General features: G+C 38.5%; 1 protein-coding gene across 15 annotated transcripts in view; it reads left to right on the top strand.

Annotated features, from left to right (window-relative positions):
* ABI1 (abl interactor 1) overlaps positions 1-27714 on the top strand; it is a 97506-nt gene that overhangs the window by 18404 nt on the left and 51388 nt on the right. For 13 of the 15 annotated variants that reach the window (XM_036843110.1, XM_036843112.1, XM_036843124.1 and 10 more), the window contains exon 2: positions 24560-24727. The exons of the other annotated variants lie outside the window; for them this stretch is intronic. In XM_036843110.1, coding sequence (XP_036699005.1) covers positions 24560-24727 — 168 coding nt within the window. The remainder of the gene's footprint in view (positions 1-24559; positions 24728-27714) is intronic. 15 annotated transcript variants of the gene reach the window in all.

The raw sequence follows: 27714 nt of genomic DNA, 5'->3' as shown, positions 1-27714 counted from the left end.
TTATTCATCCCTCCCTCCTTCCTGACTCTTGGCAACCAGTGATCTTTTTACTGTCCCCTAAGCTTTGCTTTTTAAAGAAGATCATATAGTTGGAATCATACAATATGTAACCTTTTCAGATTGGCTTCTTTCACTTAGTAATATTCATCTAAGGTTTCTCCATGTCCTTTCATGGTTTGATAGCTCATTTATTTTTGGTTCTGAATAGTATTCCATTGTGTGGATGTATCACAGTTTATTTATCTGTTCATCTTGGTTGCTTCCAGGTTTTGGCAATTATGAGTAAAAACTGCTATAAACATTCGTGTACAGGTTTTTGTGTATACGTAAGTTTTCACCTCCAAACTGACTGTACAGTTTTGCATTCCCATCATCAGTGAATGAAAGTTCTAGTTGCTCCGTATCTTTATCAGCATTTGGTATTGTCATTGTTCTGTATTTTGGCCATTCTAATAGGTGTGTAGTGATAATTCATTTTAATTTGCATTCCCCTGATGACATGATGTGGAGTATCTTTTCCTATGCTTATTTGCTATCTGTGTCTCTTCTTTGATGAGATGTCTGTAAGGTCTTTGGTCCATTTTTTAACTGGATTATTTGTTTTCTTATTGTTGCGATTAAGAGTTCTTTGTATGTTTTGGATAACAGTTCTTTACCAGGTTTTTAAAAAAATTATTTATTTATTTATTTTTGGCTGCGTTGGGTCTTCGTTACTGCGAGCAGGCTTCTGAAGTTGTGGTGAGCGAGGGCTACTCTTAATTGCAGTGCAAGGGCTTCTCATTGCGGTGGCTTCTCTTGTGGCGGAGCATGGGTTCTAGGTGTGTGGGCTCAGTAGTTGCGGCTTGTAGGCTTTAGAGCGCAGGCTCAGTAGTTGTGGCGCACGGACTTAGTTGCTCTGTGGCATGTGGGATCTTCCCAGACCAGGACTTGAACCCATGTCCCCTGCATTGGCAGGTAGATTCTTAACCACTGCGCCACCAGGGAAGTCCCATATCAGGCCTGTTTTGCAAATATTTTCTCCCAGTCTGTGTCTTGTCTTTTCATTCTCTTGACAGTGTCTTTTGCAGTGCAGAAAATTTTAATTTTAATGGGTCCAGTTTATCAGTTCTGTCTTTTCATGGATTATGCCTTTGGTGTTGTATCTAAAAAGTCATCGCCCGGGAATTCCCTGGCAGTCCTATGGTTAGGGCTCTGTGGTTCGATTCCTGCCGAAGGCCCGGGTTCGATCCCTTGTCAGGGATCTAAAATCTCACAAGCCGCGCGGTGTGGCCAATAAATAAATAAATGAAAAGTCATCGCCCAACCCAGGGTCTCTAGATTTTCTCCTATAAAACTAGGAGTTTTATAGTTTTGCATTTTGGGTAGGTCTGTAATCTGTTTTAAGATAATTGTTGTGAAATATATAAGATCTCTGTTTAGATTCATTTTTTTTTTGCATGTGGATGTCTAGTTGTTCCAGCACCATTTGTTGAAAAGATTTTCCTTGCTTCGTTGTGTTGCCTTTGCTCCTTTGCCGAAGATCAATTGACTATATTTATATGGGCCTATTTCTGGCCTCTCTGTTCTGTTCCATTCATCTATTTGTCTGTTCTTTTGCCAGAACCACACTGTCTTGATTACTGTAGCTTTATAGTAAGTCTTGAAGTTGGGTAGTACAACTTTGGTCTCAAAGTTGTATTTAGCATTGTGTTGGCTATTCTTGATCCTTTGACTCTCTAGATAAACTATATTTATTAAAAATTTCAATCTTGGGCTTCCCTGGTGGCGCAGTGGTTGAGAGTCTGCCTGCTAATGCAGGGGACACGGGTTCGAGCCCTGGTCTGGGATGATCCCACGTGCCGCGGAGCGGCTGGGCCCATGAGCCACAATTGCTGAGCCTGCGCGTCTGGAGCCTGTGCTCCACAGCAGGAAAGGCCGCGATAGTGAGGGGCCCGTGCACCGCGATGAAGAGTAGCCTCCACTTGCCACAACTGGAGAAAGACCTTGCACAGAAATGAAGACCCAACGTAGCCATAAACAAATTAATTAATTAAAAAAAAATTTCAATCTTTATTGATATGCAATTGACATGCAATATTGTGTAAAAGTTTAAGGTATACAACATGGTGATTTGATACACGTACACATTACCAAGCGATTACCACAATAGGGTTAGTTAATACGTCCATCACCTCACATAATTACCATTTTGTTTTGTGGTGAAGGCAACTTTCATATATATAATACAGTATCATTAATTATTGTCACCAAGCTATACATTAGATCCCCAGAACTTAGTCATCTCATAACTGGAAGTTTGTACCCTTTCACCAACATTTTCCCATTCCCCACCACCCTTGGCAACTACCATTCTACTCTCTGTTTATCTGAGTTCAGCTTTTTAAGATTCCACATATAAGTGATATCATACAGTACTTGTCTTTCTCTGTCTGACTTATTTCACTTAGCATAATTCCCTCAAGGTCCATCCATGCTGTTGCAAATAGCAGGATTTGCTCTTTCTGGTGGCTGAGAAATAATCCTGTGTGTGTGTGTGTGTGTGTGTGTGTGTGTGTATGTTTGTATACACCATATCTTTATCCATTCATTTGTAGATGAACATTTAAGTTTGTTAGGCTTGTTTCCATATCTTGGCCATTATGAATAATGCAGTGAACATGGGAGTGCAGTTATCCTTTTGAGATCCTGATTTCATTTCCTTTGGATATACACCCAGAAATGGGATTTCTGGATCATATGGTAGTCCTGTTTTAAAATTTTTGAAAGCCTCCATACTGTTTTCCATGGTGGGTATACCAATTTATATCCCACCAACAGGACACAAGGGTTCCCTTTTCTCCACATCCTTGCCAGTGCTTGTTATGTCTTGTCTTTTTGATGATAGCCATTCTGACATGTGTGAGGTGTGGTTTTGATTTGCATTTTCTTGTTGATTAGTGATGTTGAGCCTCTTTTCATGTACCTGTTGACCATTCGTATGTTTTCTTTGGAAAAATGTCTATTCAGGTCCTCTGCCCATTTTTTTTTTCCCCCTCTGCCCATTTTTAAATTAAAAAAAATTTTTTTTTCTTTGCTATTGAATTATGTGAGTTCTTTGTATATTTTCAATGTTAACCCCTTACCTGATAGACGGATTGCAAATATTTTCTCCCATCCTGTAGGTTGCCTTTTCATTTTGTTGATGGTTTCTTTTGCTGTGTTGTAGCCTTTTAGTTTGATATAGTCCCACCTATTTATTTTTGGTTTTTTTGCATGTGCTTTTGATGTCAGTCATATCCAGAAAGTCATTGTCAAGACTAATGTTAGGGAGCCTTTTTTCTGTGTTCTTCTAGGAGTTTTATGGTGTTAGGTCTTATGTTTAATCCTTTTTTGAGTTGATTTTTGTGAGTGGTGTAAGATAGTGTCCAGTTTCATTCTTTTGCATGTGAATATTCAGTTTTCTCAACACCATTTATTGAAGAGATTATCCTTTCCCCATTGGGTATTTTTGGCTCCCTTGTCAAGTATTACTTGACTGTATATGTGAGGGTTAATATCTGGGCTCTTAATTCTGCTATATTGGTCTTTGTATCTGTTTTTACACTGGTACTATATGTATATTTTATATATACATAATTTTTTTGATTAGTATAGTTTTGTATTATAGTTTAAAATCAGGAAGTGTGGTGCCTCCACCTTTGTTATTCTTTCTCAGGATTGCTTTTGCTATTTCCAATATATTGTAGTTCCAATACAAAATTTAGGATTTTTTTTCTATCTGTGAAAAGTGCTTTTGAAAATCTGATAGGGCTTGCCTTGAATCTGTAGATGGCTTTGGGTAGTGTGGACATTTTAACAATACTAATTTTTCCAATCCATGAACATGATAAATCTTTTCATTTATTTGTGTCTTCAGTTTCTTTTTTCAAAGTCATATGGTTTTCACAGTATAGATCTTTTACCTCTTGGGTTAAGTTTATTCCTATATATTATTGTTATTTTTGATGTTATTGTATAGCATCCATACAAACCAGTACAAAAAATTGTATTTTATTATTTTGATGTTTTGTATGCTATTAATGGGATTTAAACAAATATCTTTTTCAGATATATTATTGTTAGTGTATAGGAAGGCAACTGATTTCTTTGTGCTGATTTTGTATCCTGCAAATTTACTGAGTTCTTTTATTCTAATTTTTTTTTTGATGGAGTCTTTAGCATTTTGTAAATAGATCATATCGTTTGTGAACAGACTGTTTTGTGCATCCTTTCTGATTTGAATGCCTTTTATTTCTTTTTCTGGCCTAATTGCTCTGACTAGGAGTTCCAGTACTAAGTACAGTAGAATAGAGGTGGTGAGTGTGGGCACCCTTGTCTTATTCCTGACCTTAGAGGAGAAACTTTCAAACTCTCACCTTAAGAGTATGGTGTCGTCACCTGTGGCCTTCATCATGCTGAGCTACATTCTGTCTGTACCCAAGTTGTTGAGAGGTTTTATCATGAGAGGATGTTGAATTCTGTCAAATGCTTTTTCTGCATCTAATGAGATCATATGATTTTTATCTTTCATTCTATTAATATGCATCGCACTTACTGCATATGTTAGTTGTTTATGTTGAACGGTTCTTGAATCCTAGGGATAAATCCCACTTGATCATGGTGTATGACCCTTTTATTGTGCTGTTGAATACAGTTTGCTAATATTTGTTGAGAATTTTTTCATGTTTATTCAACAGGGATATAGGCCTGTAATTTTTTTTTTCTTGTAGTTTTCTTATCCAGTTTTGGTATCAGGATAATGCTGGTCTTGTAAAATGAGTTTTAGAGTGTTCCCTCTTCATTTATTTTGGAAGCCTGTGAAAGATTGATGTTAATTCCTTTTTGAATGTTTAGTAGAATTCACCAGAGAAACCATCTGGTAATGGGCTTTTCTTTGTTGGGAAATTTTTGATTACTGATTCAGTCTCCTTACTTGTTATTGGTCTGTTAAGATTTTCTAGTTTTTCATGATTCAGTCTTGGTAGGTTGTATGTTTCTAGGAGTTTATCCGTTTCTTCTAGGTTATCCAGTTTGTTGATGTATAATTGTTTATTGGAGTCTCTTACGATTTTTTTAATGTTTCTATTGTATGAGTTGTATGTCTCCGCTTTAATTTCTGATTTTATTTATTCATGTCTTTTTCCCCTTAGTCTTACTAAAGGTTTGTCAATTTAGTTTGTCTCTTTGAAAAGCCAGATCTTTGTGTCATTGATCTTTCCTATTTTTTCTGGTCTCTATTTCATTTTTTTCCACTCTGATCTTTATTTCCTTCCTTCTGCTAACTTTAGGCTTAGGTTGTTCTGGTTTTTTTCTTGAAGTGTGACGTTAGGTTGTTTATCTGAGATATTTTTCTTAATGTAGACATTTATTTTAAAATGCATTTCTTTTTAATTTATTTTGGCTACGCCACGTGCTTTGCGGGAACTTAGTTCCCCGACCAGGGATTGAACCCAGGCAACGGCAGTGAAAGCACCGAGTTCTAAGCACTAGACCACCAGGGAATTCCCTTTAATGTAGACTTATTGCTATAAACTTCTCTCCTACAGCTGTTTTTGCTGTATCCCATAAATTGTATTTCCATTTTGTTTCAGGATGTTTTTTGATTTCCCTTTTGTTTTCTTTTCTGATCCATTGGTTGTTCGGGTGTGTGTTTTTTAATTTCTACTTATTTGTGGATTTTCCCGTTTTCCTTCTGTTATTGGTATCTAGTTTCATACCATTGTGGTCAGAAAAGATTCTTGGTATGATTTCAGTTTCCTTAAATTTGCTAAGACTTGTTTTGTGACCTAACATAGATTCTATCCTGGAGAATGATCTGTGTGTGCTTGAGAGGAATGTGTATTCTGCTGCTGTTGGATAGGATATACTTACCTGTACCAGTGTGTTGTATATTTTCATGTTGCTAATTAGCATCCTTTCATTTCATGTGGAAGAACTCCTTTCAGCATTTCTCATAAGGCAGACCTAGTGGTGATGACCTCCCTCAGCTTTTGTTTGTCTGGAAAAGTCTTTATATCTCATTTGTTTCTGAAAGACAACTTTGCTGGATAAAGTAATCATGGTTGGCAGTTTTTTCTTTAAGCACCTTGAATGTATCATCCTATTCTCTCCTGGCCTGTAAGGTTTCTGCTGAGAAATCTGTTGATAGCCTTATGGGTATTCCTTTGTAGGTGACAAGATTTTTTTCTCTTGCTGCTTTTAAGAGTCTGTTAGTCTTTGATTTTTGACAGTTTCGTTATAATGTTCCTTGCAGAAGATTTGATTTGAATTTGTTTGGGAACGTGTGAGCTTCATGAACTTGGGTGTCCAAATCTCTCCCCAGATTTGTGAAGTTCTATGCTACTATTTCTTTAAAAATACTTTTTGCCCTCTTCTCCCTCTCTTCTCCTTGTGGGACTCCAATAATTCACAAATTGTTTCTTTTTATCATATCCCCAAAATCACATAGGCTTTTCCCACTCTTTTTCATTTTTTTTCTCCTATGATTGGATAATTTCAAAGTTCCTGTCTCCTACTTAACAGATTCTTTCTTCTGATTGATCCATGCCGCTGTTGATGGTCTCTGTTGCATTTTTTATTTCATTTATTGCATTTTTTTGCTCCAGAATTTGTTTCTTTATTATGATTTCTATCTCTTTGCTAAACTTCTCATTTTTGTTCATGTGTTTACTGATTTCGTTACATTATCTTTTTGATTTCTTGTAGCTCATTGAGCTTCCTTGAAACACCTGTTTTGAATTCTTTATTGGGTAAATCACAGAACTCCATATCTTTGGGATTGGTTACTGGAAAATTGTGAGCCTTTGATTGTGTCATTTTCTCTTGAATTTTCATATTCTTTGAATTCTTGTGTTGCTGTCTTCACACTTGAAGTAGCAGTCACCTCCAGTTTTTACTAATTGACTGCAGGAGAGAAATATCTTCTGTCAGATCTGCTAGGGATTCCGAGGCTTTGATATATCTTCTATGGATATTCCTGCTCCACATTTCTTGCTCCTCCTTGTGACAGAATTCTTAAGCTTGTTTGCATTCTCTTGATCCTGCAAAGTACCAGGCCGGATGCTGACAGCCTCCTTTTTGCTTTCCTGAGGGTGGTGCTTATGGCTCAAGTTTATGGTCTCTCCCAGGCCTGCAGGTTCAGGCTGGCTTTCTGTGCGTGCTCACTAGCCTGCTGCAAAAGCTCACTCTTGGTACTGTGTGGAGCACTCACGGGAGCCAGTCATGAGGTGGGGTATGTGGGGTCGGGCACGAGGGGCACTGGTGGCGCCTGTGGGCCAGTGTGGGGGTATCTGTGGGCAGAGCATCCGCAGGAGCTTGTGCTTGGGCCTCCTAATGGAGCCCTTGATGTGCTTAGTAGGATCCACATCCCTTCTGTTGTGTTCCGCACCAAGGTCTGGCTGCTGGTCTCCCAGCCACTCACCACCTCCTAGTTTTGCTGCTCACGACTCAGTATTCTGGACGGGGCTTCTTTGGCAGTGTGTCACACAGCTGGGGAAGCTAGGCGTTCCCTCACCTGCTCTCACTTCACCTCGAGGGAGAAGTCATTGGCTGAGAAGTGTTCTCTTGGCTCTGAGCTGTGCTGCCTTGAAGGGATGGGTAAAGCGGGTAAAATCAAACTGTGCTTCTTACCCTTTCCAATGCATCTTATCTCCGATTTCTTTTGTTCCAGTGGTGGGCTGGAACTTCTCAACTGGACTCCTGGACTTCCACAAAGGTTCTCTCATCTGTGGGTGATTGTCTAAATTAGTGTTCTCTAGGGGTTCCTGGACTGCAGCTGTGAGGGGCTGGAGCTCATTCACAGGCCAGTTCATGGTTCACATCTGAGACTGAATGTCTGTATGTGTATTACCTTATGTACAGGTGGGTAAGAGTCCTCCCATGCCCCTTGGCATATGGTGCTGGTGTCAGAACCAAAGCTAAATGGGGCTATAGCCATGGCCTCTGATAAAGAGTTGGTTCTGAGTCTATAGCTGAGACCATGGGTACAGGTCTGTCTTAAAACAACTCTCCTTGATCTTGGACTGCTCCTGAGTTTTATAGTCTCTTCTCTGGATCCCACAGCTCCCTTTTGTCCAAGGACAGATGCAAAATTGTTGTTGAAGGTGGATACGATGAGGGGTGTCTTACTCGGCTACCTGGCTGACATCATCTTTGCGTATAAACTTTAGAATCACTTTGTTGATATTCACACAGTAACTTCCTGGGATTTTGATTGGGATTCCATTGAATCTGTAGATCAAGGTGGGGAGAAGTGATGTCTTGACAATATCAAGTCTTCTTACGCATGACCGTGGTTTATCTCTCCATTTATTTAGTTTTTTGATTTCTTTCATCAGAGTTTTGTAGTTTTCCTCAAATAGGTCTTGTACATATTTTGTTAGATGGCTTTCTTTTTAATATTATTGTATCTCCCTAATTGGTACTTAGATTTCTGATTGGTTAAATTATTTGGTTTGGATTCAATTTGTGGTAATTTGTTAATAAAATATTTTTCCTTCTTTTGTCTCTATTTTTATAACTGATGGGTGTTAACAGAATGTTCCTCTGTTCATAGATTTTTTGGAGTAGTTGTAAAAATGACTCTCTGTCTCACAGTTTTTGGGAATAGCTGTCTGTAATTTAGAAAATTTAGTTGATTTCAGTAAAGATTTGTTAATTGATTCATACTGTTGTAATTTTTATACTTTTATATAACAAATTAAGAAATTAGGGTAAAAGTAGTTTGTCAGATAGTGTCATACTAGTTATGATTTTTGGTTTGGAAAATGTGGTTAATGAATCACTAGGATGGAGACAGCCAAGACTGATTCTGTGAGACTTGTATTGTAAGCTGGTGTAAGTGAGGAAATAGGAGAGTCAGTGGTAGCACAAGGTACTTTTGTTGATATTTATAGAACCTTGATTTTTTTTTAAGCAGAAGTACTTTGTTTTTCTCAAGTCAGTTAATTAAGGGTGGTGCTGATTGTGACAGTGTTAACTACTACCTTACCTTGTAGTTTGTGGAATGATGCATTATATTCCTTTCGTAATTTCCTAGCAAAGTTACATTTATTTAGGTATGAATTAAAGATGTGAATTTGTTCCTTTAGTGAGGAATAACTTAGAAAAGTGTTAAATGTTTAAGTTTTTTTTTTTTTTCATTTATAGATCCCCTATATAGAGCATTAATTGTTTCGTAGATCAGAAATATTCTCAGCTATCTGGAGAAAGTCAGCTTTCTCACTCTATTCTTTTTTCCCTTCTAGTTAATTAAAATTCATGTGGTACACAAATTAGTTAATGATGACTTGGGGTGGCTTATCTTAGATGAAATACTTCAGTGGTTTCACTGTGACACATTAGAACTATACTTTGTTCACTCTTAGAATTGTAGACTGGGAGGCAGTGTGGCATAGGGGAGACCATGGCCTTTGGAGACCTGGTGGCTCTATTCCTTCCTAGCCGTGCTCCTTTGGGCAAGTTACTTAACCTCACCAAATTTCTTTCTCCTCATTGTTAGTTGTTTTCATGGGGTATTTAACATAAAGGTGACTTTCTTGTGTGTGGTGCAGAGTACATATTATAACAGAATTCCTGTCTCCATTCTCGTGTGTATTTTCCCAATCCACTTTGTAAAACTGCAACTGAGGTGATCTTTCTAAAGCCAAAAACTAGTCATGTCTTTTCTTTCTGAAAATCCTTCAGTGGCTCCCCTTTAGCCTTAGGATGAAGTCCAAATTCCTCAAGGGTCTGTAGGATTTCTCTAGCCTTGTGGCATATTTCCTTCTCCGTTGGGCCTGCTGACTAACGCTTGCTTACCTCCAAGCTAATGTTCCTGTTAATTTCATTCTGCTTTGAACCCTGTCCTTTGCTCTTTCTGACCTTCCTCTTTCTGACCCCAAGCTGCTTCTGTTGTTCAGAACATTAGGTTATATAAAATTCCTATCTTTTAAGTGCATATGACAAGATGAAGAGCTGTGTGGTACACAGTCCTAGCTCCACCATTTACCGTTTAGGGGATCTTTGGACAAATGAGTATCTCTGAGCTTTACATAGTGCCTTATCTGTGAAACCAGGATGTCTGCTTAGTTTACTATGTGAAAAATGCTTTGAGAACCAGTAATACATGCTGTTAAAAGTATTACTATCAGGAGTACATTTTGGGTATTCGTAAGATGGATATATTTCTTAATGTTTAAGAAGAAAAATGATAGTATGGATTGAATTATGCCCCCTGCTCCTAAATTTATATGTTGAAGCCCTAACCCCCCATATAACTACTGTGTTGGAGATAGGGCCTTTAAGAGGTGATTAAGGTTAAATGAGGTCATAGGGTGGAGCTCTGGTCCAACAGAACTGGTGTCCTTATTATAAAAGAGGAAGAGACACCAGAGGATGAGGACACAGTGAGAAAGGTGACCGTCTCTGCAAGCCAGGAAGAGAGCTCCAGAAACAGAATCCTGATCTTGGATTTTCCAGTCTCTAGAACTGTGAGAAAATAAATTTCTGTTGTTTAAGCCAGTCAGTCTGTGGTATTTTGTTATGGCAGCCTGAGCAGACTAATACAGATTAAAATATAATTGCCTTGTGGGAAGGGCAAACTAGGCTGATTTTTCAGATAAATTGTAGTGAATAACACAGCTATAAATTAGTGGACTAGTTTAGAAAATAGTCTTGGTAATGTGGAAGTTATTCTAATAGATTTTTTTTTTTCTATATGACTAGGAGTATTACTATAAATTGTTAATTTCTAGTTTAACCAAGACCCTTTTTGGGAAACTTACTCTCCCCCTCCCTCATATAAAAGTTAAGTCATTTAGGATGTGTTAGGTTTGCAGGTAGTAAACTCATCTCAATTAAGATTAAACAATAAGAAACATTTATTATTACTTTATATCACAAGAAATTCCAAGGTAAGATTATCCTACTGTTGGTTAATTCTTTCGCTCAGTGTCATCAAGGATTCAAATTCTGTTTCCCCCTCGTGCTCTACTAAGACAGCCTTCTTCTTAGTCTCCTGGTGTCTGCAAAAATGTTACGTGATTATTGTTGAACATTTGGAAATGTCACAAAAGGATAAGGATGAAAACACAGATTATTTATAATCCAACTGTTAACATGCTAATGTATCTTTTCTCATTATCTGATGAGTTAGCTTGTGTAGGTATTTAATTATACCAAAGAAAATTAGGTCACACTATATACACAGATATATATTCTGGTTTTTTTCCCTTTAAGATTATACCAAGAGAATTCTCTTTGTAAAAATAATCATGGGCTTCCCTGGTGGCGCAGTGGTTGAGAGTCTGCCTGCTAATGCAGGGGACACAGGTTCGAGCCCTGATCTGGGAAAATCCCACATGCCGCGGAGCGGCTGGGCCTGTGAGCCACAATTACTGAGCCTGCGCTTCTGGAGCCTGTGCTCCGCAGCAGGAGAGGCCGCGATAGTGAGAGGCCGGCGCACCGCGATGAGGAGTGGCCCCCGCTTGCCGCAACTAGAGAAAGCCCTCGCACAGAAACGAAGACCCAACACAGCCATAAAAAAAAAAGTTAAAAAAAAAATCATTATTTTTTGTTATTGGAGTAATGATCATTTAAAAAATTGGATATAGAGAAATATAAAGACTATTTAAAAATCACCCAGAGATGACCACTACTGTATTGATACATTTCCTTTTAGACCTTTTCTGAGGTGTATACACATTTCTTTTAAAAAAGCAGGTACATAATCATTTTATATCTTGCTTTTATTACTGAGTATTTTATATACCTTCTCTTGTGGTGTGTACTCCATATGGTGTATACTCATACTCCTGTTTCTTTGCTTCTTCACTCTCACCCCACACCTGTGGCCTCATGAGGAGTCCCAGTTGACTGAGGAAGAAAACACTTCGGTCTAGTTTACAGATGGTTCTACATAATATGCTTTTACCACCTGAAGATGGACATCTGTAGCATTATAGCCACACTCAGCAGTTACCCAGAAGGGCAGTGGTGAAGGGAAATTCTCCCAGTGGGTAGATCTTTTTTTTAATTGACATATAGTTAATACACAATACTATGTTAGTTTCAGGTGTACAGCAAAGTGATTCAGTTTTATATATATATATATATATATATATATATATATGTATATGTATATGTATATATATATTTCTTTCAGTTTATTTTCCATTATAGGTTATTACAAGATATTGAATATAGTTCCCTGTGCTATACAGTAAATACTTTTTGCAACCCACTGGTAGATCTTTGAGCAGTGCACCTAGTTGTTTTGTCTTGAAAGAGATGGTTAGAGATGTGGACCCACTCTAATTCATGGCAATAGCTAATCGTTTGGCTAATTGATGATGGGCTTGGAAGGAACATAATTGGAAGTATGGGGAACAGATATATAGATATGCTTCCAGATGGACACAGAGTAATATTTGTGTTCATTGTGAATGCCCATCAAAGAGCAACCTCAGCAGAGAAGGATCTTAGTGATCAGGTGGACAGGACGTTACCTCTGGATTTCACCCTCTTTCCCTGTCCACCTCTATCCTTGCCCAGCGAACTCATGAGAAAGACACCATGGTGGCAGGCATGGAGATTGTGCATATACTCAGAAACATGGGTTTCCTCTCACCCGACCAACCTGGCTACTGCTACTGCTGAATGACCACCTTGCCAATAGCAGAGAGCCACCAATGACCCCCTAAGAGGGCACCATTCCTCTGGAGGGACCAGCCAGATATCTGGTGGCAGGTGGTTTGCATTGGACTACTTCCATAATGGAGAGGACAGCACTTTTTTCTCCCTGAAAAAGCTGCTTACTCTGGGTATGGATTTGCTTTCCCTCCCTGCATTGTTTCTGCCAAAACTCTTTGTGACTTTCAGAATGCCTTAATTATGTCTTGGTATGTCATATCACACTGCTTCTGACCAGGCAGTTCATTTTACAGCAAGTGAAATGTGTCATTGGGCTCATGTTCATGGAATCCCTGGTCTTACCATGTTCCCCATTAGCCTGAAGGAGCTGAATTGATAGAACAGTGGAATGTCCTTTTGAGGACTCACTGCCCAGTTGGTGGCAATTCTTCACAGTGTTGGGGTAGTGTTCTCTAAGATGTGGTCTAGTCTCTGAATCAGCCACCGGTGTGTGGTGGGGTTTCTCTTGTAGCCAGCATTCATATGTCAGGGAATCAAGAGGTGGAAACGAAGTGATGTTTTCTCACTATTACCCATAATGATCCACTACCAAAAATTTTTCTTCTGTATCCACAAGTCTGGGGCATGCTGGTTTAGAGTTCTTAGTTCCAAAGAGAGGAATGCTTTTATTGGGGAATGCAGCACTGGTTCTATTAAACTGGAAGTTGAGCACCAGTCACTTTGGCTTCCTTGTGCCAGTGAACTAACAGGCAAAGCAGGAGATTACTGTATTGGTTACTGTGATTGATCCTGACTCTCAAGTGGAAATTGGGTTGCTACTACACACTGGGGGTAAAGAGGAGTATGTGTGGAATGCAGGAGATCCTCTGGAGTGCCGTTTTCCACTCCCGTCTCCTATGATAAAAAAGTTAATGCAAAACTAAAACAACCCAGTACAAGTAGGGCTGCTAATGGCAGAGAAGGTTTGAGTCAGCCCACCAGGCAAGCAACAACAACCATATGAGGTGATTGCTGAGGGCAAATGAAATATGTAATGGATAGTAGGAGAAGAAAATTATGATAAACACCAACTATGACCTCATGACCAGTTATAGAATGAAAACTCTAGTAGTTATGAATATTTGTTCTGTATCTTAATATTTGTGTATATAGTAAGCTATTCTCTGCCCCCCCCCATTCTTCTGTATTTAACTTAAGATGTGTTATTAGTGGTTAACCTTGTATTTCAATATTTAAGTTACAGGATATCAAAGGGGAAGTACAACTCAACTAAGAAAGGAAAGAACATTACTCAAAGAGAAAGTAGACTTCGTACTCTCTTTTGGGGAGATGGCATCTTTTTGGTTGTATGAGGGATGGTTGCATTATGTTAGACTGAAGCGTGATTTTGCTGTTGTTTATATTCAGGAGCTGAATATGATGACAGAGGTGTGTGTGTACCATATTGACAGAGGGTATCACGGTGGTTCGTACTATATCAGTTTACTTAAGGTGGAATTGTGTATGGCATAGTTATAGTATGGTTCCTTCCCTGCATGTTTGTGGGTTAGAATTGGCTAAAAGAGAATTTGTGTAAGCAACACTCACTAACCTCTGAAGGTTTTTGTGGTAAGATGCAGTGAGAGATGCAGAGGTGTTGGTGGGTTCCAGCTTGACCTTGGTCTCCTTTGCTCTGCATCCAGCTCTCTTTCTTGGTTGCTGATAATTTGATCAGCAGTGGCATCAGGCCCACTCACCTGGTGGGAGACCTACAGCTTCCCAGATCTCTCCATGAGTCTTTCCTTTGCAGTTGCTTTTCTGCAGCTGGATGTGTTGGGTGTCTCAGATAGACTATTTGATGACTCTCTGATCCTCATACTTCCCTCTGGGACCTTCACAACTTTCCCAGCTATTCCTATAATTGTGTAAAGTAAAATTCTGTAATTTCTTATTCTGTAACTCATGGTGGTTCTACTTCCCAGTTTGAATTCTGACTTAATGCATTTTCCTTGTTGGTAAATACCTAGATCACTTTTATTGACTGCATGGCATTCTAATACCTGAATATTTTAACTATCAGTCATTGGCCATTTAGATTGTTTCTAGGTTTTTTTTTTTGCTGTTATAAACAAAGGTGTGGACATTATTGAGCATACAGTTTCTTTGCACTTGGCCTTTTATTTCTTTTGGGTAATTCCTAGAAGTGAAGAATATATGCATTTTAAAGAACCGTGATACATATTGTCTAATTGCACCCTCCAGCAGAATGTTAAAGTGCTTGCCCAGGCAACACTCTTGATCATCATGGCTCTTTCCTTTTAAGAAGAAATAAGATTATATGAGAATAATTATATGAGTATAATTTTTGTGACTTTCTGTCTGAATTTAAAAAAAAAAAATCCCACAAGGACTCAGAGGCAAAGAATATACAAATCAATTTTCACTGCAAAGTAAAGGAGCTGTTACAGTGGAGGATTACTGGACTGAATGTCAATATTATGACATAGTATGAGTGTGTTTCATGTTTGGTAATTGCAATCATTGTTGCTTTTGTTGTGGTCATCCATGTACAATGCTTGGTGTCAGTCTATTTATCTCTTGTAAAAATAAAATACAGTGTGTGTGTGTGGAAAAAAAAAAAAAAAAGAAACAGAGGTCATAACGTGTAGAGTGAGATAACTTAGCTCTGGAAAAAAAAAAAAAAAAAGAGAGCCAATGAGTTTCTTTAACGTCCTTCAGGTCTCTCATCTTTCAGGTAACAATAAAGTTACCCATTTCTCAGACAAAATAAATAAATAAATAAATAAATTTAGTGAACATTCATCAACTCATATAGATACAAAATAAAAGGAAAAAAAAATAAAAAAAATAAAAAAAATAAAAAAAAAAGATTATATGAGAAGATAATTAGTTAACATGGAAGGAGTTGATGGAAGGAACCCAGTGTCTTGGACTCCTGTGGAATATATTCTGTCAACAATACACTGACATTGGGACTTCCCTGGTGGCGCAGTGGCTAAGAATCCGCCTGCCAGTGCAGGGGACACGGGTTCGAGCCCTGGTCCGGGAAGATCCCACATGCCGCGGAGCAACTGAGCCCGTGCGCCACTACTGAGCCTGCGCTCTAGAGCTCGCGAGCCACAACTACAGAGCCCATGTGCCACAACTACTGAAGCCCACACGCCTAGAGCCCGTGCTCCACAACAAGAGAAGCCACCGCAATGAGAAGCCCGCACACCGCAACGAAGAGTAGCCCCCGCTCGCCGCAACTAGAGAAAGCCCACATGCAGCAACAAACACCCAATGCAGCCAAAAATAACAATAAATAAATAAATTTAAATTAAAAAAAATTAAAAAAAAAAACACAATACACTGACATTATTTAACTTATTTAACTTACTGACATACATTAACATTATTTAACTTATTTAATACATTTAACTTATTTTGTGTTTAAATGTAGTTGCTCTTTCTAAAACTGGGTTTTTACAGGTTTTCATTAAGCCTGTTTTTTATAAATATAATTCCTTTACCATCCTGTAGTATGGTACAGGATGGTAAAGGAATGAGTCTGGGATAAGTTTCATTGACTGAGGCTATAATTAAGGTAAAACCTAAAATTTCAGAACGTAATTATTTAGTTATTGGAAATGCCCTGGAGTTATAAATTGACTTGTGAAGGTTTAAAAACATAATCTACGTTAGAGTTGAATTTGGAATGTTATTTAATAAGTACACCAGCTGACGGGCTTCCCTGGTGGTGCAGTGGTTAAGAATCCGCCTGACAATGCAGGGGACATGAGTTTGAGCCCTGGACCAGGAAGATCCCACATGCTGCAGAGCAACGAAGCCCGTGCGCCACAACTACTGAGCCTGCACTCTAGAGCCCGCGAGCCACAACTACTGAGCCCACGTGCCACAACTACTGGAGCCCGTGAGCCTAGAGCCCGTGCTCGGCAACAAGAGAAGCCACCGCAATGAGAAGCCCGTGCGCCGCAACTAGAGAAAGCCCGCACGCAGCAATGAAGACCCAATGCAGCCAAAAATAAATAAATAAAATAAATAAATTTATTTTTAAAAAATGTATATATATGAGTGTACCAGCTGTTGATTGTTCTGTGTTAGCTCTTCAATTAAAGAAGAGCGTGTGCAACAACTCCCATTCCTGTACCTCAAAACTGTGACACAACAGGCAGCAGGGATTTCCCCTGGATTTTGCTGGGAATGAAAGGACTATTAGGCAGTTAGCAGTTACTTTAAGTGGGAGGTGGTGGGGAGGAGCTGTGCTAGAGCTTACAGTGACTAGGTTTCAACCTGAACTGTTATGCAAAAAATTTATTCTTCTTGCTGGATATTTGCTGTAACCTGGTAGGGTTTCTTTTTATTTCCTTTTTACTTTTATTGGAATAGGTATTGTGTTGGAGAAAAATTAGATCCTTTCTATGTTAGCTAGGTATTGAGTGTATGCATGCATACCCTAATCCCCATGGCTCCAACCAGGATTTGGCCCGTGTGCTCTTTTTTCCTGAATCCTCACATACCTCTCCACGAAGTGATTATGGATTCCTCCTGGAAAGTTTCTCAAGTCTCAAACTAACCAAATACTTAGGTGGCCTTCAGCAAAGTAGATGTTTTGTTTTGTGTATATAAAACTCCTCCTGTTACAGGTATTACAAGTTGACATTTTAAATCCTTCTCATTAACATTAACATACTTCTTTTAAAAAAAAGAGTTCTTAAACTTTATAGAGTGTATTTTAGCAGTTCTAAGAAACTTTCTCCTCACCCCCGCATTTTAACATTTCTGTAACTGGGATGCATTTTACAATTAATGTTGTCCTTAAAAAGCTATCAGCCAAGCAGCAGTTGTCATTGTTCTCAGTTGTCTTTGTATGAATTTGGATGGTTTTGCTGTTGGTATAACTGTATTATTGCAACCTGTCAACAAACCATTTAAGGACCATTTGAGGAAAGAAAAGAGTCAAACCATTTAAGGACCATTTGAAGAAAGAAAAGAATCTTGGGTTTCCTCTTAAAAAATTTTTTTTTGATACCTCCTGGTAAGATTAAGATAGCACCAGCATCAAAGTTTACAGAATTAGTGTCAGGAGCTTGGAGGAAAGTCCTGGGAATAAAGGTGGAACCTTATTTTAAAAGATGTATCACTTGTAGTAGGAAGTTCACAGCATCTCCTATATATTATTCCAGCCTCTCTGTTTAATCTGAATCTGATCATGAGGAAACAATCAGACAAATCCAGGTTGTACGACTTCCTATAAGACAGCTGGCCTGGAATTTTAAAATAATGTCTATTTTTTTTTTTAAATTTATTTATTTAATTTATTTATTTTTGGCTGTGTTGAGTCTTCATTGCTGCGCGCGGGCTTTCTCTAGTTGCGGTGAGTGGGGGCTACTGTTCGTTGTGGTGCGCGGGCTTCTCATTGCAGTGGCTTCTCTTGTTGTGGAGCACGGGCTCTAGGCACGTGGGCTCAGTAGTTGTGACTTGCAAGCTCAGTAGTTGTGGCACACGGGCTTAGTTGCTCCGCGGCATGTGGGATCTTCCCAGACCAGGGCTCGAACCCGTGTCCCCTGCATTGGCAGGCAGATTCTTAACCGCTGCGCCACCAGGGAAGCCCAATGTCTATGTTTTGAAAGAAAAAAAAAGGTCAGGGTTGGGAGGGGATGTTCTAGTTTTAAGGAAACTGAATAGACATGCCTGTCAAGAGTTGTGCACAATCTTTGGTTGCATCTTGAATCATACAAAACAAAAGATGTAAAGGCTTTGTTTTGGAAGTTGGAAAAATTTGAAAATGAGCTCTATAGCTGGCATTACTCTATGATTAAGAGTGATATACAGGGCTTCCCTGGTGGCGCAGTGGTTGAGAATCTGCCTGCCAATGCAGGGGATACGGGTTCGAGCCCTGGTCTGGGAAGATCCCACATGCCGCGGAGCAACTGGGCCCATGAGCCACAACTACTGAGCCTGCGCATCTGGAGCCTGTGCTCCGCAACAAGAGAGGCCGCGGTAGTGAGAGGCCCGCGCACCGCGATGAAGAGTGGCCCCCACTTGCTGCAACTAGAGAAAGCCCTTGCACAGAAGCGAAGACCCAACACAGCTAAAAATGAATAAATAAATAAATAAATAAATTTTAAAAAACTTAAAAAAAAAAAACGAGTGATATACAAAGTTCACCATCTAAATAAATCCCAAAGAGCATTTTCTGTAAGTATAAAATAAAATTTCTTCATAAGAAAGCATTCTGACGTAATTGAGTTGGCAGGTTTTTTTCTGAGTGATACATAAAAATGGTGCCTCTGACATAGCTGTTTTGTTGGAGTCTTTGAAATATGGTGTTTTTTGGTAGATGTGGGTTATTTTTTAATGAATTATCATGAAATATCTTCGATTTTATCATTGGAAAAGCCTTATTTAAATATTTGAAATATTCTGTGGGAAAAATACTGACTTTGGAAAAGTTTCTGGCAAGTTTGGATTAGAGTTAAGTTAGAAGTTGTTAAACAGATACAGTGTGGTGACATTTCTACAAAGATTGGGAGGAAAGGTAAAGACAGAAGCAAGATGGTTAACACTTTTTTTAAAAAATGCACATGAGACCCCTGTTTTGTTACCTAAGCAGGGTTATTAAACCACCTGCAGTTAGGACACAGAGAAATTATTGTTCCTCAAAGAAAACAAACTGTTTTCAAATCCTCTTGTCAGACTTTAAAGAAGGGTTCAAGGTAAGTAAGAAAGAGAACATTTTAATTTGTCATACTATTTTTCTGAAATGTTATTAGGCTAGTACTGTAGGATATGTGCTAGGTATAGGCTCTGTTTTCCCTGTAGGACATCTTTCAGTAGTTGGGCCCTATATTAGAAATGATGCTCTTAAAGTTAGTTTATAGGTTAGTGTTTGTTTGGAACTTAATTATGCAGCTAAAATGTTACAGAGAAGAGTTGGGAGAAGGTGATTAGTTGTATTAGACTTGTAAAAATAAATAAACAAGTACTTTTTTTTTCTTTTGGCCTCACCGCGTGTCTTGCGGGATCTTAGTTCCTCAACCAGGGATCAAACCTGCGCCCTCTGCAGTGATAGCACAGAGTCGTAACCACTGGACCTCCAGGAAATTCCCAATAAACAAGTACTTTTAATAAATCAACAGTAGTAGTGTTTGAGGAATACAGATTTAAGGTGGAGCTAGAGCACAATGACAGTATTGGTGTTTTGGTATTTATTTCATATGATGTAAAAATATCTAGGGCTTCCCTGGTGGCGCAGTGGTTAAGAATCCGCCTGCCAATTCAGGGGACACGGGTTCGAGCCCTGGTCCGGGAAGATCCCACATGCCACGGAGCAACTAAGCCTGTGTGCCACAACTACTGAGCCTGCGCTCTAGAGCCCGTCAGCCACAACTACTGAGCCCATGTGCCACAACTACTGAAGCCCACATGCATAGAGCCCATGCTCCACAACAAGAGAAGCCACTGCAATGAGAAGCTGTGCACCGCAACGAAGAGTAGCCCCCGCTCGCCGCAACCAGAGAAAGCCCGCATGCAGCAATGAAGACCCAACGCAGCCAAAAATAAAATAAATAAATTTATATAAAAAAAAAGAAAAACAGTTCCTTAAAAAAAAAATCTATATTAAAATGGGTATTTTAAGATATTTTCTAAGAAGGGTCCTGACTTCATTTAAAAATCAGTGAAACTTAATTTTTAATATATTTTAGATATAAAACTTTGCAAACATTATAAAACCAAGTAAAATGTGAATTTTTAAAACTAAATATGACATTTATTGAAGTTGAAGGACAGATACATGGGGTTATCATATTATTTTTTCTACATATATATAAGACTCTGCTAACCAGGGGAACAGTAGGAGATATTTGTAATTCACTGTACATGTTTTCCATTGAATTCCTACAACTACGAAATAATGCCATCTCTTGTTTGGTTATTTAGATAGAGGAAGTTGGATTTGAACTTGCTTTTTGCATTGATGCCCTGATTAAAATCAGGGTCTTAATATTAGAAGAATTAAAATGAGAGTAGGCAACAAACAGTTACTGCCATAATCAAGAAGCTATTGAAAATTGTTTTTTAAAAAAGAATAGGAAGAGAAAAATAGCACATGGGAAAATGCTCATGGTATATTTTTAAATGAAAAAAGGTTATGTAGCTATAGAGTATGATAAGTTTTACATTCTTGTATACATACATGTACTTGAGAGACTTGAAGAAAATACACTAAACCGTTAACAAGGTCAATTTGAATGATAGGACCATGGTACATTAATTTTTAAATTTTATCTCTCTCTTTGTTAAAAAAGCAGGCAAAAATGAAACCATATAGTATTTTTTTTCACTTAGAATGCGTTACTTTTTAAATTTTTTAATTAATTAATTTTATTTTTGGCTGCGTTGGGTCTTTGTTGCTGCACGTGGGCTTTCTCTAGTTGTGGTGAGTGCAGGCTTCTCACTGCGGTGGCTTCTCTTGTTGTGGAGCATGGGCTCTAGGCACATGGGCTTCAGTAGTTGTGGCACGCGGGCTCAGTAGTTGTGGCTCACGGGCTTAGTTGCTCTGCGGCACGTGGGGTCTTCCTGGACCAGGGCTCGAACCCGAGTCCCCTGCATTGGCAGGCAGATTCTTAACCACTGTGCCACCAGGGAGTACCTGCATTACTTTTTAAGCATACTCATGACGAGGATGTTCTCTCTGTCTCTTTTGGGGTTTAAGTAATTACTTGTAACAGAGGTAGAAAGGTTTTTCTTGTGGTCATATGTGAAGGTTGAGAACGAGGGAGAGGAAGTGTGGTTAAAAATAAATGTATAGGTATGAGAGCGATTGCTTATAACTCGTAATTTCCACTTTAGGGAGTGAAAAACAAGAGATTATTTTGCCTGTGTAGTTACCTTTAGGGGCAAGAAAAGGACTTAATAGGAGTAGTTTTACTTGAAAAGTTTCTTTAGCTAAGCTTGGTATCCACAGGTGGATAAATGAGGAAGAAGAGAGCTAGTTTTATATATGGGCTCTTCAGAAAATTCAGTTATCTAAGGAATTTCCTGTTTAGTTCTTGGCTACATTGTTTATTTTGAGTTTAGCTCTTTTAAATAATTAACTTTTCCTTTAAAGCTGAATATGTTTATTTCCATTTTAAGCAAATTTCATAAGTGGCATAAGACAGGGATGGCAAATGGGTTACATATCACGTGTCAGCTCCTAGAGTGATTAGTTAAAAGTATTTAGACTTTTGTGGGAAGACTGCTATAATTGATTAACAGTGTCTGTTTTAGCTCCTTGGAGAAGTGCTGGCTATTTGTCTTCTGGTTTATAATCCATTTCGTGTGATCCTTTGGAACATACTAAGGCTGCTTGGTAGTTAATAACAGTAAAAGCACCAAAGAATGAGGGAGACCAACTATTGGATACTAAACTTACAAACCTGAAATAAGTGACAGCAGTAATTCTTGTGCAGATTTAACTTTTAAATCCATGGTCTATAGAGGAAATTAACTGTGACTAGAACTGCACTGTCTCCAGTAAGGCCACAATCTACATATGGCTCTTGAGCACTTTAACATGTGGCTAGTTTGGGAAAATGAATTTTAAAATTTTATTTGATTTTAATTATTTTAAATTTAAATTTAAAATAGAAGCAGTGTAAAATGGTTTCTGTTAAATACAGCTTTATTTTTTTGGTAGGGCTACATTTTACTTTAACCATTGCGTCGGAAGACGCATGGGAAGTTTTTACGTCTAGGCCTGGAAGTAGCACCCGTATCTGCTATCATTCCATTGACAATACTTAGTTAACACATCCATCACTTCATGTATATCTTTTTTTTTTTTCTTTTGCTGAGAACAGGTAAGTTCTACCCTTTTAGCAAATTTCAATTATGCAGTACAGTGTTAACTACAGTCACCATGTTTTACATTTAGGCCTTTTCGTTGGACAGAGCTAGGATATTGATATATAATACGTGATAAAATCAAAATTAGGTTCAAATGAATGCTTTCAGTTTAAATCCAGAACTATAGGTTTTTTCTTAACTTCATTCTTCTTTCATCAGAATCTCTTTTGAATTATGCCAAACATCTCAGGTCTCAGTGACTTAAACATAAGTAATGACTTGCTTTGTCCCACACTACACAAACAACAGTCTCAGGATAATAATTCCAAAACGACCATCAGCAACAAAGTGATTGAAAACAGCTTTAGTATTTTTTTGTTTTCCTCTTTCAGTTGTTTTCGTCCTAAGGATAAGCCCCATTAAGAATGTACAATCAAATTTCTGTGCTTTGAAGCCACTTTTAGGATATTTTCTTTCTGGTTAAGCCACTAATTAGATGCACAGTTAGGCTCATTTGATTAATTTTACATTTAATTTTGGGAAATTCCTTTTTAAAACTTAATTTTGTTATAATTGTGTGAATTATTTACATAGTTCCAAAAACAAATCTAAAAGCAAGGTATGTTTAAAGAATCTTATCCATGTTCTCACCAACCTATTTACCCCGACCCCATATGTAATTATTTTTTAAAGATGTTATGTTTTATCCTTTTTTCTTAAAAAATAAAAACATATATTTATTTATCTTTCCCCATTTCTTAAGTAGTAGCATTCAATAAACATTTTTATTTTCTATCTTGTATTTTTTTTTTCACCTTAGCAATATTCTGGAGATGGAGGGTAGTGGTAATAACGACATCCCTCAACGTTCCTTCTTACAGCTGTATAGTACTCTGCTGTTTGGAGGTCCCATGGTTTATTCAAGCAATCCCCCATCGCTGGTTATATCGGTTGTTTCTAGTCTTTTATATTGCAAATAGTGCTGTAATGAATAATTACATAATATTTTTGCCAGTGATTATTTGAGATAGATTGCTAAAAGTGAAATTACTGGGACAGAAAATAAGTCCATGTGTAATTTTGCTGGCTATCACCAGCAGTGTATCAGAGAGTCTTTCCCACAACTTTGCAGAGTACCTTGTCCCACTTTTGGATTTTTGCTGGATGGATAGGTGAGAAATAGTATCTCATATTAGTTTGCATCTGCATTTCTTGTTTATGATGAGCGATGTTGAATGTTTTTAAAAATGGTTAAGAGTGGTTGCATTGCTATTTTTCTTTTTTTTTTGAACTGTTAGATCTCTATTCCATTGTTTCTATTTATTCTTGGCCTTTTAATTTTTAGATTACATATTAATTGTGATACAAGTTGCTGGCCACCCTGCTCCCCTCCCCCATCCATTCCCCTCACCTCCCCCTGCCCCCCAGGGTTTATCACTTGTCTTTGAATTTTGCTCTGAACTTTGTCTCTGAACATTTCTTACTGTCTGACTCTGAGTTGTGTACTAGAGTTTGGGAAGAATGGATGGGTAAAGGTTGGGGTCATAAGATTTACAGTAGTTTTTGTGGAGATGAGAAGCTTGGTTGTAATGGTTAATGGGGGGTTTGGATTTCTGATGGTGATTAATGTAAACAGGAATGTAAGGTAGAATGGATTTAGTCCATATCATTGGACTAGTAGATGTGATTTTTTTGTTAAATTAACATTTGTTAAGTAGAGCCCCAGGGTGTCATGGATGGTGAGCTCAAGGTTCAACAAAAGACTAGAAGGGAAAGTGAAATAGAGACATTTATTACTCACAGGTCCTGGAGGAGATACACAGCATGCCTTGAGGGGACACGTGGGGAGGTCAGTGCAGGGTGCAGGCAGAGAGTGAGCAATAGGACCTGAGGCACATGCCTTTATTAGGGTCCAAGGGTAGAGTGCTTTGTGGTTCATCAGACTGGTCCGATAAATTTTTTGATTCAGTTGGGCTTTTCTATTAAAAAATATAATTATAACTCTGCCTTTCTACAGAACAGATGTTTAATGAATGTTAACCTAAATAAATATTGGTTGTTTTTGTTCTTATTTCAGGCTACAGACAAGAGAAAAGCTTTAGAAGAGACCAAAGCCTACACAACCCAATCCCTAGCTAGTGTTGCTTATCAAATAAATGCATTGGCTAACAATGTACTCCAATTGCTGGACATCCAAGCCTCTCAGCTTCGGAGAATGGAGTCTTCCATCAATCATATCTCACAGGTAACAGCTTGTAAAAAGCTTTAAATTCACATTTAATTAACTGGCAGTATAGTATCAATAGGTAGCCTAGAAATATGGAGTCCTTACTCATCTTCTTACTGACTGACTAGTCATTACCACTTTCAGCTTTAGCTTTGGGTTCAGTAAGCCTACTCTTCTTTTTTTTTAAGTTTTTTTGTATGTTTGGTAAAATATACATACCAGTGGTTATTGGTCTGTGGTTTTGGTGCTAGTGTAGTGCTGGTCTTACAAAATATGTTGGACAGTATTCCCTCCTCTTCAGTTTTATGGAAGAGTGTGTGTAGAATTGATTTTCATCCATTGCATTGATTTTCATTCTGGTCTTATTTCTCTTTTTTTCCTTATCCATTTACCCTAAATGCTACCTTTACTATGTATGTTTTTTATTGTAGTTGGGGAGTTTTTGAAAGGCAGCAGATTGTATTGTTACTCAATTTAAAAAATTCTAGAACCTAGCACTAAACCTGCCATATGCTTAGCATTCAGTAAGTGTTTGTTAAAATTTCTGTTTAGGAGGGGTTGGTCTGTATACTATTCAATACAATACATGGAAATATTTAATAAACATTTGAATAGAGAAAAAAGTCCTGTGGGCATGTAGTTTGGGTGGCATTGAAGGAGTGACGTTTAAGTTGGGGTTTGAAGGGAGCCTGTGCATTTATCATATTGACATGGAGTGCATATGCATTCCAGTCTGAGGCAGTGGCGTTAGACAAAGACATGATGACTTGTTCAGGGTGACTAGGATGTAGGTTTTGTTTGGAATGAGGAACGTACCTGGAGGTTAGTTTGGAAAAATAAATCTGAAGTTCTAAATTGCAGTTCATTTCTCTTTGATTTGGTTTCATTGATAAAGCTGAATGACAGCTTGTGTTTCATTAGGGGAGTAGGTGTATCCTTTTGTTGCTTCTCTGCTTCTGTTACCTGCTTGGTGGGAAATATGCAGCTCCTGAATCAGAGCAGCATGTTTAGCAGAAAAAGAGAGTATCAGTCTTCCCTAACCATCATCAGATGGCAGACTGATGTGATTAAGCCTTGAAGCAAGCGAAAGAGGATCCTTTGGAAACTGGAGACTCTGTTCTTTACTTTTAAGGCAGACAGCAGGCTATCCTGCCTCTGTTCAATATGCTTTTTGGAGAAATGAATCACCCAAGCCCATATTCTGCCTCAGATAGTCTCTTTGTGGTGTTGAGGAAGCAAACCTCCAAACCCCTACCTGTTGATCACAAAGTTTGGGCTAAACCATATTTTAGTTCTGTCCTAATCAATAGTAATAACTGGGGACTGGTCTCATCTCACTTAGAATAAGGGCTACATTTCTCAAAAAGGGACTTTGGAACCCTCTTTCTTCTGTTTTGATTATAAGCGGTTAGTTTGGGAGTTTCTTTCCAGATCTTCTGACCTTTTGGTTGTCTGTAAGCCATTCACCAGGCTATAGCTTGAACCTCCTAATCAGTTGCTGGGTCTTTACAGTTGCCTAATCTTGTTTCAAAGCCTGGAAATGGTTTTTCACTTCCTGTGGTTTAAACCTCAGATACCTTAGCGTGGCATAAAAGGCCCTTTGGTCTGGTCTCTTCCAACTCTCATCACATTCCTGCCATGCTCAACTTCTTGAAGTGTTCCAAACACAGCATGCAATTTTGTGCTTCTTTGCTTTTCCGTAATTTGTTTGTCTTACTTGGAATTAACTTTGTTCATCTCTGTTCTGCTTAACATAAGCACCAGATGAAGCCTTCACTGATTAGGTCAGGGTAGGGTTACTGACGCAGTCTGTACTGTGCCGTCTTACTTGCTCCTCCTTGTATCAGTGACTTGAGGTATCGATACATGTCTGTCTCCCCTTCCTCTCTCTCTCTTTTTTTTTTTTTTTAAATTTTATTTATTTATTTATTTTTGGCTGTGTTGGGTCTTCGTTTATGTGCGAGGGCTTTCTCCAGTTGCGGCGAGCGGGGGCCACTCTTCATCGTGGTGCGCGGGCCTCTCTTGTTGCGGAGCACAGGCTCCAGACGCACAGGCTCAGTAGTTGTGGCGCACGGGCTTAGTTGCTCCGTGGCATGTGGGATCTTCCCAGACCAGGGCTCGAACCCGTGTCCCCTGCATTGGCAGGCAGATTCTCAACCACTGCGCCACCAGGGAAGCCCCCCTCTCTCTTTGAAGGTAAAGACCATCCTGTGTAAGTACCACGCCCCGACCGATTGCGCCCCAGGAGCTCCTCATCTCTGTATCCTCTGTATGTAGTTAACCAGAGCTTAAGAGGTGGTTTGAAAAGTATTTTTTGAATGAGACAGTGTGGTATGGTCTGCTTCGAAGTCATAAAGATCTGGGTTTGAATCCTAGTTCTGCCAGCATGTGATTTGATCAGATAACCTAACTTTTTTGAGTTTAGTTTTCTCATATGCAAAATTGGGACTATAGAGCTGACCTTAGAGATGAAGTAAAGAATCGCATGTAAAGCATTTAGCCTAACACCTGGATATAAAACGTTGGCATTATTAGTCATCATAGCTAATTATCCATTCTTTCTCTTATATTCAGCCTCTCTTGAATTCCCCCTCTAATCAACATTAAGTATTTTCCCCCATCTTAAAAAAAGCATTCCTTACCAATTATTTTGAGATATTACCTTTTCTCTCTTGACAGTTCACAGCCTAAGTTCTTGAATCTGTCATCTTGTGGCATCTTCTTCCTTGAAACATATATATGCCTCAGTCCACTGTGGTTTGATTTTGTCTCCTTCTACTCCATGGATGTTGCTTTTGCAAAAAGGAGCAGTGATATCTTTCTTTTAAATCTAGAAATATTTTTTGCCACCTCTTCCTTGTTGCTTTTATTTGTGACACGTGACAAATTTGTGATTATGTTTGTTTGTTTGTTTACTTATTTAATGCCTGTTCCTTCTCTTAGAGGTAAGTTTAATGATGACAGAAACCTCATCTGTTTGGTTCATCACTGTGTCCCTAGTGTCT

The sequence above is a fragment of the Balaenoptera musculus genome, chromosome 2 (assembly GCF_009873245.2).
Source record: "Balaenoptera musculus isolate JJ_BM4_2016_0621 chromosome 2, mBalMus1.pri.v3, whole genome shotgun sequence".
In the NCBI taxonomy this organism is placed as follows: Eukaryota; Metazoa; Chordata; class Mammalia; order Artiodactyla; family Balaenopteridae; genus Balaenoptera; species Balaenoptera musculus.
This window is presented reverse-complemented; position numbering and strand designations above follow the sequence as displayed.